Raw genomic sequence first — 15,565 nt, 5'->3', positions numbered from 1 at the left:
AAAAGCTTCAGAGGGTGTATGGTTAGCATAATGTTGTCTATTAATGGCCAGTCTGCGTAACAGGTAGTGTTACTGGAATTAAACCGCTCCACCATATGCCAAAGACTGCTGCTGGGTCTTTATCCTTCTGCAAGAAAAAAATAAAAATAACGCACAACAATGCTGTCTGTCTCCTCCATAATTCCTACCACATGTTTACTTTGATGGTTCTTGGGGGTGGCGGTGTAATTATGCTACCTCATCAAACCAGAGATGTTTTGTTGCCATTATTTTTTACACTCCCTATCCTCACAAGTGCGTAATAGATGTTTTCTTTCTATTACCCTCTGTTTCTTATTAAGTCTCCTTAATAGATCAGTAATAGTAAATTTTGCATGGTGCAGCAGTTTCTCTATCTCTGTCAACATCAGAAATTTTCCCTTGGCTTTAGAAAATATGGCGATCATGTATCATCTGTTGGTGGTTGTAAATTGCAACATGTGTTTTCAAGGATATTTTACAGGTATTTTTTTTTTCTACAAGAATTTTTTTTTTCCAGGAGTCTCTTGCTGACAGTGGGAGGCTGTGGGTGGCTACATCAAAGTGAAGTACCTTCTCTTCCGCAGCTCCTAATGAGTTACAAGGTTTAGCAGCCTTGTCTGGCTATGCCATCTGTGAATAAGAAAACAATCGCTGGCTGTGCCAACATGCCAGGCTCCTTTCGGTCTCTGAAGGATTGCTGCTTTTATTTCCAATAGCACCTCGTGTGCATCGTTCTTCTGCTAGTTTTAATAGCCAGAAAGGATTATGGCAACAAAAAAATTTTGCATTACACCTTATATTTTAATTGCTTTTTGATGAGCAGAAAAAGACTTTCCTTTTAAGTAAAATGAAAAACAAACAACATCAGACATCCATTTTCATCTTCCACATCCACTCCAAATCTCTCAAAAAGTGTACACAAAGCCATGTGCACCAAGCCCCATTGCACACCATGTAGCAAAAATAGCTAATAAAGATGTTGCATTTTATATCAAGATCATTAATTTAGCCTTATCTACATTAGTGGGCAGTAGAAGTGTCAGCTCAGTGTTCAGCTTAACACCCAAAAAAATGGTCTATTAATTTGTAAGAACGATGAAAATAAATTGCATTTGAATACGTCAGTTCAAACGGCTGAAGATTTTCTGTTCATTCGAATCTACGGAAAGTGTTTGCTCATACACAGGCATGTGTGACATATCGTTCCATCACAGTGCGCTCACAAACAAAGACAGATAGGCTGGAAACAAGTCATTTAATTAGTGCTGGAAGACCCATCCCTGACTGCAGCAACCAATTATACATTCCACAGGCATCCACAGGTCCTATTTCATGGAAGGAAAGCAAATCTTCTCTGGCCCGGACTCATACAGTACATCTTTCCCCTTCCATTTAAGCGAAGGTAAATAGCAGAGACAGACAGCTTCATTAGACAGCATCTGAGGAGCGGACAAGGGAGGATTGCCGCTTAAATAGTGGGCTTTTACTGCAGGGCTAACTGGCGACCTCGGATCAATTACAGCTGACATTATTGTTTGTTGTGAGCTCTTTCAGGACGGAGGAGGAGAAGCAGGGTGGACCCGAGCTCAGCCGAAAATGTAATTTTCCTCCTTCTTTGCCTTCATTCCACAAACAATAAATCACTCAGTTGAAGAGATAATAAAGTCCCAAGTAGGAACTGGTTTAATTTTTGTCAAGGGAAATCTTCCAGCCTTACCAGAATAATGTGGAAAAAACAGCTCATGGCTACAGTGGTAGCAGCACTCCGTTCCTTCTGTTGTGCTCATTCAGTACTTAGTATTGTTTGATGGCTGATATAATGATATAACCTGTATATGCTATAAAACGTATATAGTAGTTATTGTTTGGAAGGCTTTGATTTGCTGTGTACTGTTTTATAGGGCTATTTTGCTTTTTTTTTTTTTTTTTTGGCCAAATTTATTAGTATTACCAGAAAAGTCCAATCATTAATTAAAAAAAAAAAAAATTATATATATTTATTTTTTTAAAATCGTATTACAGATGTTTGTATTTGATTAAATAGATATATTAAATAGTAGACCATGTTGATCCAATCTTATTAAAACATTATTTTTATTGCTTGACTGTTTATTCCTTAATTTTACTATTTAAAGGCATCTTTTCTTAAAAAAAAAAAAAGCAAAAAAAATAATCAAATCTGCCCTGCTTTTGCACAGTACTAAATGAAGTACTGGGAGCTTGTCCAAGTTCTTCTTGAGAGGCTTCTTTCATATAAAGTGGCTTGAGATAATGGCAATAATATTCCAAGCTGCCATCAGGGCTAGTTAAAAGAATCTGTAAGATCTATAAACTGTGCATTTTTCACGACTCTTTTTATCGTCATTGCGGCAGGAGACAATATTCAAGATTAACTCAAATGAACTTGGTAAATGAAGCACAGCAGTGTTATGTGATGTTTTTATTTGTCTTATCAAACATTACTGATTACTGACTGCATATCAAATTATTCACTCTATTTTATAGTAAGGTATTTATAGTAAGTTAACCCCAAAAACCCTTTAGTTTCAGATTATTTGTATTTCAGAGTATTTTATTTTATAATATAAATTACTAGTCATTATAATATTTTATTGTAAAAAAAAAAAAAAAGAGTGCTTTAGTTTAACTAATTAATTAAGTCTGGGTTGTTGTTTTAATGTTACTTAATGGGGACAACAACAACACTACTAATGATAATAATAATACAGTATTGGCAAGTCTAGGTCAGGGAGATGACCGCAAATAAAAACAAATCTGCATGATCTTAAGATTAATTCAGGCAGCAGGCTTAGAAATACTTCAAACCACAAACAGCTTATAAACCTAAAATGTTGATGGAGTAAGAATTCATTGAGTGTGGGATTCTGTTTCTGAATGAGAGACAGGTGTGTGTGTTTTTGACAGAGTGATTAGTTAATTAATCAGTTGCGTAAGCAGATAGGGTCATGTGACTGCTTAGGTCGCTTGGCTGACTAAGAATTCTGGGATATGGATTTTGTGACAGAATGCTGCGGTAGGTGTGATTCGGCTTGCTGAGGATTCTGGGAATTGGAGTTTGGGAGAGGATTAGACCAATATAATAATAATAATAACAATAATAATAATAATAATAATGGCTTGCTAGTGAGAATACAGAGTGGAGAAGAAGACAAATAATAATAATAAATAATAAACAAAAACACTTGGTGTGTATTTGTATAAAAATGTATCTCCATACTGTACTGTTCTCTCTTCTGTCTTTTAGTTTGCTAGCTAGTGATATTTAAATAGTTTACAGAGCAAGTATATTTGCTCTGTTGTCAGTTGACAGGAATTAAAAGCAACCATGATAATGAGAATAAATAAAATCTGTTTGTTCAATTTTATCCTTTTCTCTTTCCTCCTCTTATACTTTTTGCTTTTTTTTATAGGTTCTTCCTTTTTTTTATGTCCAAGGCATCTTTCATACATTCCTGAACTTTTTTACTATAGAGCACAAATTGTCCCAAATTGAAATACTTGAAAAACGTCACTCCCCATTCATCCACAAATTGACTAAGCATTAGCTATGAAATGTTAAGATGTACTAATGGTGCATTTAGGACTCTGTTATGAACCATGCCAAACTCATATCAAACTTTCAAGTACTGTCTACATATCATCATGATTTACCGACACAACTGTTACAGTGTATACTTACAAAAAAATTCAAGACTGCCATGATTGCTTTATCAAGACTAGCTATGTTTTTGATCATGAGCCATATAAAGAGCCAAACTTATTAATTTATGTCCTGTCAACAAACCTGTTAACAATGACCTGGATACCCCATGTACACATTTTCACGTCTTCTATGTCAGCATCACTCACTTACTCACTTACTCATCTTCTATTCGCTTTATCCTGTATTCAGGGTTGTGGGGACCTGGAGCCGATCCCAGGAGGCTTAGGGCACAAGGTCGGGTACACCCTGGACAGGGTGGCAATCCATCGCAGGGCACACACACATACTCACAGTCACACAGTCATTCACACACACAAGCAATTTGGGAACGACAATTAGCCTAACCTGAATATCTTTCGACTGTGGGAGGAAACCGGAGTACCCGGAGGAAACCCACCAAGCACGGGGAGAACATGCAAAACATAATCTCTTGGATATCAATCAAGGGCTGAATCTTAAATCATTTGATCGTAGGTCAGTGTTCTAATACCCTTGGTAGTGTACTGCATGTCAATTAGCTAGTCCTGCTTTGGTTGGGATTTATCATCATCCAATATGGCTGGCGTGGCCTAACAATCATGAGGGAGCACTTGATGTTTATAGCAGTTTGAAGAGGACTGTAACAGTAGAATTCATTACTAATTGTGAGGTGAACCTGTAGTAGTTTGGGCAAATTCATAGTTAAATAATGAAAAGTCATGGAAATTTGTCATATCTTTGGATTACACAGTTTATTTTAAAGAGGCATGAAACAACTTTAAAATTTCAAGCATTCTTGAACAAACTCGCTACTCTTCCAGATGAAAGCTCTGGCTATGACCACAACAATCTTGAGGATCAAATTTGAGAATGTAGAAAAAGTCTATGGTGTATCTAGAAAGATAACTTCTAAATCTGAATCAGACAGCTTTGTGTATTACGGTACAGCCTTTCCATAGTGACTGGAATGTTTACAGCATTTCCCTCACTTTACTCACTCATGCTGCTTATTTAATTTCAATAGAAAAGGCTTTAATTAGCTGGAATTTAAATGATTGTTTCTCTTGTCAGACTGTGTAAAAACAACAGGACATGTCTATCTAAAGAGGCAAAAGTATTATTTAAAATCCGTCATTGTACATAACCACTTCAATAAACTTGTAAAAAGGATTTTTTTTCTTTGCTTGTCGGCTTAAAAGCCTTGATGAAAATGTTGTTAGTTTTTTTTTTTTGGAGTCCTTCCTGTGCTTCGAATAGGACATAATGGCTGAAACATCACTTAAGACCATGAAAGGAGGTATAAGGAGAGAGATTAAGCGCATGAGAATGCTCTGCTACTGTATATCCACATTACAGTCTCTCAAAGCCTACATTCAGTCTAACTTGGTCATTATTCATTGCAGGTAAATGAAGGGCCATTTAAATAACAAAGGCATAGATGCACACACACACACACACACACACACACACACTTTATATTTGTGGATTTGCAGAAATCCAGATCTTCCTCTGAGAATCACGCTGCTCCATCTGGCTCTCAGCGAGCTCTGAAAGGTGGATATTTGCATGAATGACTCGCTGGGTTTCTTTGGACGAGACAGTGTAAGTATCCTGCGATCGCACCGCACTGCGTTTTAATTGAGTCCGGTCTTGGGAACAGTAATTGATTCACACTCAGCACTTGAGGAGAGGCGCCTTTACATAGTCCTGCTTGGCTTCTCCGTCTTTAATCCCCTTTTTCTTTCTAATGTTAGGGAATTTGTTTTGCTAGTGAATCCACTGGCCAGCTTTCTTATGGAAATCAATGGTGCTTTTTCAAGGAAAGCAATGACAAGAGAAGAGGAGGGTTTTTTTGTTTTGTTTTGTTATTCCTTTAAATCTTTTCAGCTGAACGCTTCCTGATGTAGATCCACGCTCTCACCCTTTGGACACTGATATTTTGTACAAAAGCAAAGTAGACTTGTTTGGTATATTGTCCCCTTGTGTTTTTGTCCCTTTTACCTTGAGCCAAGTAACTAAGGGAGGTGTGTTTTGTGTGTGTGTGTGTGTGTGTGTGTGTGTGTATGTGTGCTTGTGAGAGAGAGAGAGAGAGAGAGAAACACAGTCAATTCCACAGGAGACGATGAAGTTTTCTTTTCAAGCACTTGAGTGGAGCCTTTGAATGCTGAAGACCAAAAAATTTCCACGTTACTTTTGATCTGCCAGTTCAAAGACAGGAGAGACAGTGAATAGGTCCTCGGTTCAGGGACACACACCAGGCTGTGACCTTATTTGTGTGCACATCCTTTGAAACAGGGGGACAGTTTCGCTTCCACCTATTAATCCCATACATGAATGTTGCACACCGGCTTCCAGTTATACGGAACTAAACACAACTTAAAATGTCATCCTGTCTTTTTACTGGAAATCAAGGAATGTCTAGCATTTAGTTAATATAAAGCTTCAAGTAATAGTGTGTGTGTGCGTGTGTGTGCGTGTGTGTGCGTGCATTCGCATATTTTGCGTTTGTATGTGTGTGTGTGTTTGTGTTAGCGCATGTGTGTATGGTCTCTGACTTCTTAATGTCTATATGTTTTTAATTAGCACTGTTTTAGCTAGCCTTAATGACTTTTAGGTCTGCCTGCGTTTGCAGAGACACAGCACTTTAAATGCATTTACTATTAATAGTGCAACATTAATTTTCATAATTTCACATTCTCCAGTGCAGACCCTAATTATGATACATTGAAGACTTCATCATCTCTGTTATCATTACCATCACTATTATTGCGGTACAATCCATGTGCCTATCTGTTTTATTAACATCTACTGTAAAATATTTATGTCAATTGCTAATGAAGATAACGGCCTAAAAACATACTACAGGGGAAGATTAGAGTCTTGAATTTTGCAAAGTGGTTATTATTCCAACGAACATTTGGTTTGTCAGCATCATCCACATGGCAGAATGGCAAATACGATGATAACGTTCTTCCATGCTGAGCGCTCGCTCTCTCTTCATTTAACCACTATTTACTCAACTTTAATGCCAAAATAATGAGTCCTTTAAATGCGTGTTTAATTGCCCCCGTCTCTGCCCTCTCTCAGGTTTGGAGCTGCCATTCATGATGATGCCCCACCCCCTGATCCCTGTCAGCCTGCCTCCTGCGTCAGTCACCATGGCAATGAGTCAGATGAACCACCTCAGCACCATCGCCAATATGGCCGCCGCAGCACAGGGACAGAGTGCCCCTTCCAGAATGGTGACATCAGTGATTAAGGTAACACACGGTGCCGCTGGCTCTTTGCCTTGCGCACATTTTCTCATCAGTTGTAGGGGAGGATGGGGCTCCGCTGCATGATCGCATGATCCCATAATAGCCTCGGATAGAGGAGAGGGAGGGGACAGACAGAGAAATGGGGGAGAGGGAAAAATGGAGGATCGCAGAATTAAAAGACTGTGCTCTGTGGCGTTAGAGTAGCACCTTGACAGTCGCTGTAGCAGCGAGCGTCGGCACAGGAAGCTGTTTTCAGAGCTGTCGGCTGCCGCCTGGGTGTAGTGTAATAGCTGTAAATGTGTGTGTATCTCTGTGTACGTGCGTGTGTGGCAGGAACGGGTGCCTGACAGTCCCTCCCCTGCTCCCTCTCTGGAAGATGGCAGGAGGCCGGGAAGCCGGCCCTCGTCCCAGCGTAGCAGCAGCGTCTCCAGCTCACCCGCACACACCGAGAGCTCCTCCGACAGAATGCGTATGTCTGCTCCGTCTCTCACTCTCTCCCTCCCTCCCTACTTCTCCTCTCCTGTCCTCTTATACTCTTTTTCTCTGCTCACAGACGCATATTAAGAGTCTGCACTTGAGCTAAAAATGCCCATTGTCATGAGAGATGTGTGTCCCTCCTCTCATTCCTCTCGTTTTCTCTAAAAGAGAGACCTATATATTTCCACCATCTTGTGTCCTCATATACTTCCTTTTAAAATGCTGTACTGTATTGGTTCCCTGTGCATACATCATTTTACTGATGAATGATTGCTTATAATGATTATAAATGCAAACAGTAAAAAAATTCATCAGTAAAATGGTGGAACGGTACTAGAAAAAACATCCAGTATAAAATTCTCTTTTAATAGAATCTATCTATCTATCTATCTATCTATCTATCTATCTATCTATCTATCTATCTATTTATCCATCTATCTATCCATCTATCGGGTTATGATTATAAGTAGGGTAAGGGAATTAAATACCTTAACACAATCCTGTCCTTTACTCTCATTAACAATCGTACTTAAGCTACATAATATTATAATTGGAAAACCAACATATCAACAGTGCCATATCACATCTCCATCACTTATAAATTAAAGATAAAGTTTCAGGACATAGCATCCGTGTTTGAATAATCTTTCTTTAGACGTATCAAGCTGAGAAGTCATTTGCATGTGCTGTCACACAAGCATCAGATTTATTATTTATTTTCGCATGCTCCTAATCTATAGTACAACTCCCGCTCCATCGTTGGTGTTATGTGACATCTTGTCCTTTAACAACACAAATCCAAATTATTCATTCTATTTTTTTTTTTAAAAAGCACCTCATTTTCGCACATTCAGAAACCAATCACCGCTGCATTTAAAAACAGCGTTGACGGATCCACTCGCTAGACAGAGCATTGACACACAGAAGTTTGAATGACTGGCCCAACGATTCGGAGACAAAGTTTACCTCAGATCCAACAAATAAAAGCCAAGGACATATTCACCTCCTGTAGCTTAAAGCACCAGAAGTGCAAATCATTCTACTTCATAAGATGTGCTGGTTGTTGTCTCTTTGTATTGATTGAGAAAATATGAAAACAAGCAGAGTTTAAGCTGCTTTTTTTGTGTTTCTCTGTAAAGCTATTCATCAGAATGGTCTTGCCATGAACCAGGCTCTTTTGGGCCTTTCTCCCAGCATCCTTCCCGGCCCCAAGGAGGGTGACCTGGCCACACACGACATTGGCCATGAAGCCAAGAGAATGCACTCTGATAAAGGTCAGCATTCTTTCCTTATTATTATTAGTAGTAGTAGTAGTAGTAAGTAGTAGTAGTATTTTAATATTTTTAAAAAAGATATAGATTTTCTATTCTTTTTTTTTTTAAATAACCATCATGTGGCTGGTTATCAGTCTAGGAGTCACATTATATACTTTAGTCTGTTGATTGAAGTGCACATCGACATGATGTGACGATCAAATCGTCATTTTAATAATACAGTACCTACTCTGTCTACTGGAAACAAAGTAGTGATCTTAGTATTATATTAATTTTGTATTTTGCAATGCATTGAATAAAATATGACCGGGCCATGCTGTTATAGAACATTAACAAACAATAAAAGAACACAGGGCTGTTAACAACAGCTCTTTTTATGTGACAGTAGTTTGCAAATGACTACAGTTTAAAGTTATTGAAGAATGACAGGAGACTTTTTATCTGTTTATACGTTCACTACTGTAGAAGGTTTGTGGAACAAATGGGTTTTCTCTATCACTTATCTTATAGCAGCTACTGTATAAACAGCCTCCCTTTTTTCACCCTGTTGACATTAATAGGCCAAAATAAGCAGCTTGTCATGTTACCAAGAACCAACAAAACCATTTGTTCTGATTAAAATGTTTTTAATGCGAAACATCTTGTATACACTCACTAGAAACAATATTATATTGGTTTGAGTGTATTGATATCAATCTTGCAGCTTGAACTACTGTCTGAGCTGTACCGTTATAGGAAAGTCATCAACACTTTCTGATCCACTGGGCAACAGCACTGTGGTGTAATTATGTGGTTTCTTAAAGCCACAAATGATTAAATCTAATAAAATTATGAATGACCAATGTTATACAGAATAAATCGCTCTATAATGTGAATAAAGGAAGTGCTGGACTGGTTTAAAATTATAAGCCAGGATTCTAAGCATTTATAAAGCCATTTATTTTTTTACTGTGTTATTATTAGCAATGCAGGAATGACAACAGAAGCCCTCTTTCTTTATATCTTTGGATATAAAAAAAAATTAATTCAGTTTGTTTTAAATTTGTGCCAGCGAACTTAATTGAGAAATGCTGTGCAAATATTTCTTCACCAGCTCGTCTAATTTAATACACAATTTAGTTTGAATGCTAGACCTCTCTGTGTTAATTGCAATCACCCATCATCATCAGCATCCATTTTGGAGTAAGACAATATGTGTAATCGTATTGTTTTTAGATTACTGTTTGCTTTCTGTTTATTATCAGGCAGTTAAGGATGATGGTTTTTGGGGGGGAAGGAAAACGCGTGCACACACAGGCATTTGGATTAAATACAAATCAACTTGAATAATAGATTTGAGTATTCTCTGATGGCAGAGGCCTGGGGTGGGGAATTGTTGGCTGGGGGTGATAATGATATTAAAGCCACTGTGGAAATCACTGGGATGCACGTTCCCTGATGGATCCGTCCAGCGAGGAGGGACTGTGCCGGACCTGCCCATAGATAGTGCAAGCTTGTGAAGCAGAGTAATTAGCATGATTATATGAATTTACAGGTCAGGACGTAGGTGTGACGGGTGGGGAAATGCAAAGAAGCGCTCGGTCCCGAATTATTTCCCGTTGTACTGCTTTCACTGTACTGTATGCCTGGCTGTACTTGAAGGATGTTCTTGCTTGTATATGATAATATCATCATGATACCTGTCATTCCTCAGAATGCAACGCGTGTATTATTCCCCAGAAGAGACATATCGATGCTGTGAAAAGCATTGCAGCTCCCCCCAACCTCCCCGCCTTTGTAGAGCAATTCTCTCAACCTTTTTAGATAGCAATTGAGCCAGATTGGTCTTGATTCTCTCTGACTGAGAGAAAATCCACATTGTCTATTTGTGTTACCATTGCATTACCATTTAGATGCCCACCATCCCTAATATGTCACACAGCTTGATTAGAATTCAGGGCTCTCTAACGTGCACGCCAAAGGTCTCAGGCTGTGGAAAACATTTTTATAAAATAATCCATTAATGCAGAGCAGTGCAACTAAATTAGTTACCAATTTGCTGAGCATGAATTAATGAACAGAGCTTCTCCTGGCTCCCAGAGTTGTAATTTTCATAATAACCTCAGACCTTTATTTGGCAGGTTGTTTAGTTTTTTCGTTTGAAGGTTTTCATTAGTCTAATGAGGACTGTGCAAGGGCGAGCAGTCAGCACAATTTACATGAGGAAGCTATCATAATAAATGAGGCAATTTGAATAACACGCACAGGTTTATGCCGCAAGATAAGAGAGATTGTACAGCCAGATCTGGACGTAATCAATACATTAAACCAACTAATAACCAAAGTGAGAAGAATAAAATTAATGATAGATATATTGAACTGTAATGATAGGATACATGATGCATTAGATTAATAAAATTAATGTGGCTCGTTGTTAAATGGAGGGTCAATGGCCAGCTTGACTTTGTTTATGATGGAGCCTTTTTAATTAGGGTTGTTCATCGGATCAGTTTGTTTAGACAAATGAGATTACATTCCAGTGGTTTAATGGTATTTCTCCACTTCTTTAATCTTTATGGTCTTGGCAGGGCATTAAATTAATTTCATGCGTTATACTTCCAGTACTGTGCAAATGCTTACAGTCAAGGCTGTTGAGAGATGACACAGAAATCATATGTATTTAAAGTTTTTTATGTATCTTTGTCTTTAAGGACAGCTAACAATGATTAAAATCTCTCGGATTAAAATTGTGTAATAGAGCACGTTGTGAGCATATGGCTTAGCCTGCAGAAATACCAATTTTCTTCAAAGCAAAGTAAAAATATGAAGCTGTTGAGCGGAATTGGTTTCACAAAGAGATTCTGTCAGAAATGTTTGAGAACTGTTTTGTGATAAACCCTGTCTCGTGAAACAGCAGGTAGTTGACAAACAAGGGAAACTGAACGTACTAAAGCGTTGGCAGTAAAACTCATTTTGGACATCAAACATTTAACATCGTTCCTCTCCTTGGGGAGAAAATGCTCACGAATATGTGCACATATGTGATGTGGGCGGATGCATCGTGGGGTACGTTACCTGCTAAAAGAGGAATTTAAGCCATACTTAATGCTCAGGGTCAGAATATTACAATGAATATGAATCAACACCACTACTGACAATGTTAAAAAATACTGTATAAATTCTAGTCTTTTTTTCAGCATCAGTACAAATCAGAGCACAGCTGGGTTCACACATGTAAAAGAGATACAGGTGGGTGTACTGTACATGATTGCACCCTACGTCACAATCATTGAGAGTTACGTTCTGTGAGCTATGTTGTACCGACAGTGCAGTGCAATGAAACTAGCCATTAAGATAATAGACACTTCTCGCCTCAGTCTGCTGTGATCTCTGTTCTTTTCTGCCTGATCTGCTTTGTACATGTAAAAACCGGGAATTAGGAACACGTCCATTCTGCCGATGGTGCTCTTGTGTGTATTTATGCTAATTAACATTTACCTAAATGAGCATTTACTGTGGTTTTTTAGACTTACTTTGTTAATAGTGAAAAGTTAAACTACAGTGATACCTCGGATTACGTGTAACACGGTTTGCGAGTGTTTCGCAAGACGAGCAAAGATTTTTTATAAATTGTGACTTAAAAACGAGCAAGTCTTGGTTTACGAGTACCGAATATAATGTATCACGCTGACACGCAACTCGTCACGTAATAACAATTGAGCCAATGTTTTTTCTCTCTCTTGCGCTGCGGAATTGCGGATAATCGTCTCTCTTGCTAGGTCTTAGTGCGTGTCTCTTACTGGTATAATTAACATTCGTGCACATGTATATTGTTTACTATAACACTGTGACTACGTGTGTGCGTGTAAAACATTTTGTGTTTGTAAGTGCGCGTGTACAGCACGCGTGTACTGTTTCTTATAACTCTCGTCTCGTTAAAGAGGTTAAATATCCATTTTCTCTCTGTCATGTGTGTGCGCGCGTAATTTGACACTGTGCCCCTTCACACACACACTCTCGCCTTTACACCCCCAACCCACCCTCTCTTGGCTTCACGCACACACCCACACACACACACACACACACACTCTCTGCTCTACACAGAAACACTGCCCTGTCGCGATTTTTTTAAAGGTAAAGTGCAGGTTCACTGGTGTGTTTGTTTTTTACTTTACAGGAGTGATTCCGTTAGTGTGCGCTCACGCAAGTGTCATTAGCAATGTTCCTTGCTAATTTTTCCAACAAAACAGTCTCTGTTAATGTGTGTGTGTGTGTTTGTGTAAAATTTAAATAAGAGAGGAGAAAGGTTTCCCGTGTAAGATGAGAAGGGGGGGAGACTGATTCCTCCTCCTACTTCACTTACATACACACACACACAGACATATACACACACACTCAGCGCCTGCGCGCATAAACGGAAACACTTATCTGTCGGGATAACTCAAACGGTTAAGGCTACGGGTTACTGATCAGAAGGTCCTGAGTTCAAGCCCCAGCATCACCAGGTTTCCATTGTAGAGGCCTTAAGCAAGGCTTTTTACCATGTTTGCTGCAGGAATCCTGGCTGACCCTGTGCTCTGATCTTTCTAATTAAGATATGTGGGGGGAAAAAAGAATCACTGTGCTGTAAGGTACATGTGACAAACAACTGAATCTGACATATTGTCTTGTATGTATGCGCTACGACTAAAATAATGACAGGTAAGACAACTATATACAAAAACAGGAAATATTACAAGAAATGCTGTTTAGTGACTTTTACTGTATTTCATGCTTGCAGACATTTTTTGACATTTAAATCACATTTATAGTTAAAACATATCTTTTACTGGTGTGTCGTTTGCTACCATGTAGTATTTAATTACAAGGACACATTAGAGAGACTAATGAGTATCATACTGATTGGTTGAAAGAAGAGGTTATAGCTTTGTCCATTTCTCCAATAAGGCCTTTTATTTTCCCGAAATCATCACCACATACAGTACAAGAGTGAAGAAATAAAGCCTCAACATGGATTTATTTTAAAATGCAGCTGAAGTTGTAGAAGAAGACGTACTAACAGGAAAGAAAAAGACTGGCACGTAATAGAAGTACTGATAACATCATATTTTTTACTCACATTGTAGTCTTATTGTGTGTCTCTCTGTCTTGATTTTTCTTTATTAATTATTTTTCAGACTTTGTCCTATATTTGTCATGCAGCTCCCTAAAACCCTCCCTTAAACTGTAGCTCATTGTGGTGAATTAAGAACTGCTTTACTGTAACCCAACCCATCTATTGACAGCTCATTGTGCCTTTGGTTTCGCAGGAACTGATGCGTACAATCAGCCGCGGTATTCGGCTCTAAATGTGCAGCGAATAATCACATTTGATTTGTGCGAGCTGACAGGCACTGGGATGCGGTCAGATGAATGAGTATTACTTAGATAATTTGCCAGCTGGTCAGTGAATGGAGAAGCATGTGTTAGCCATTAAATGATTTTGTGGGGGGAAAAAAGGAAAAGAAAAGAATGACCTTTTCCTCAAGTACATCAAAAGATATGGAATAAAAGTTTTTATTTCTCTTGACCTGCTTTAAAAGCTGAAATCAAAGTAAAGATGCGAGGCATGATAAAGAGAAGAAGGGTGTAATTAGAAAGCATCGCATTCGTGCTTTGCTTTAAGCCAGACATCCTGTTCGGTGTGTATAATGCAGGCAATTATTTCAGGTTGTGTTTGGATGGTATCATGCTTAAATGTTTTATTTTATCTTGTTTTATTCATTCATTTATTTATTTCGCATGTATTAAATTAGACATGTACAAGCAATAAGAAAAATCTAATATTATCAGATACAATTTGGTATGTGGAAACTCATAGCTGATTGTCTTCCTGATATGCACTGGTTGTTTCTTTGGATTTCGGCTTCAGTTCATTGCAAATGGAACCTTTTGAAACTACAAGGGACATTCAGGTCAAACCGGGACTTGTGATAAAATTTCTTGTGAATGAAGACGTAATATCATTGGACATTTACAGTAATGAACACTTAACCGCAGTAAAACATGTAAAAGTTGCAAACATTGTCAAGAAGGCCATACGGCCATGAACGACGATCCCGACCAAGATGGCTTGGAGGCCACTGCAGTCATTCCCATGAAATTTTAGCATGTAGAACACCTGATCCTTAAAAATCCACAGATAACTTGTAACCAACTTGCAGTAGAGACGCATCTGTACTGTATGTGAGAACTGTACAAACAATCATTCACAAACACCGCTTGTACATTATGGGATTTCACCTGGGAGTTATTGCCACATCCCCCATTTCGTCCTGACCTCGCTCCAAGCTATTTCCATATGTTTGGGTCATTAAAGTAGTTCCGGGGAGGCCAGCATTTCAGACATGAAGAAGGCAGTCTGATCATGGCTCCAGGAGAAAATTTTGGAAGAGAAATCTTTTAACCTTGATGAGATTCAAGCACTAGTGGGATAAGTGCATTAGTGTAGTACAATAGAAAGTCCCGGTTTGACTTGAACACATTGTATTTGTGTTGATTTCACATAGCACATGATAATTATAATGTATTGCATCTTGTCTGTAATACCTTTAATTATTTTCTTGTGCTTCTCATAAACACTACAGACTCGCATGTAAAGCCAAACTAAAACTTAAATACTTTAGCTTTTAAAAGTGATAGCTATGAAATTCAATTATATCATGAGAATTACATTTTAGGCTAAGATAAAGAAATATGTCATTCTGGTAGTATATGCGTAAGAATGTAGGTGTTTTAAAAACTTGGGTCACCTTCAGCAAAAACTCAGTTTAGGAGTCTGTATCAGCATCCACTTGTCTCTATTCCCCTCATCA

At 38.3% G+C, this 15,565-nt stretch overlaps 1 protein-coding gene across 3 annotated transcripts in view; it reads left to right on the top strand.

The window, feature by feature from the left end:
* Window positions 1–15,565, top strand: part of dachd (dachshund d) — a 121,526-nt gene that overhangs the window by 80,531 nt on the left and 25,430 nt on the right. For 2 of the 3 annotated variants that reach the window (XM_053496732.1, XM_053496730.1), the window contains exons 4-6: window positions 6,812–6,984; window positions 7,315–7,450; window positions 8,598–8,732. In XM_053496732.1, the coding sequence (XP_053352707.1) occupies window positions 6,812–6,984; window positions 7,315–7,450; window positions 8,598–8,732 (444 nt within the window). The remainder of the gene's footprint in view (window positions 1–6,811; window positions 6,985–7,314; window positions 7,451–8,597; window positions 8,733–15,565) is intronic. The other variant, XM_053496733.1, reaches the window with a different exon arrangement.

Source organism: Clarias gariepinus, chromosome 5 (genome assembly GCF_024256425.1).
Source record: "Clarias gariepinus isolate MV-2021 ecotype Netherlands chromosome 5, CGAR_prim_01v2, whole genome shotgun sequence".
NCBI lineage: Eukaryota > Metazoa > Chordata > Actinopteri > Siluriformes > Clariidae > Clarias > Clarias gariepinus.
The sequence above is the reverse complement of the archived record's forward strand: the minus strand, read 5'-3'. Positions and strand labels throughout refer to the sequence as shown.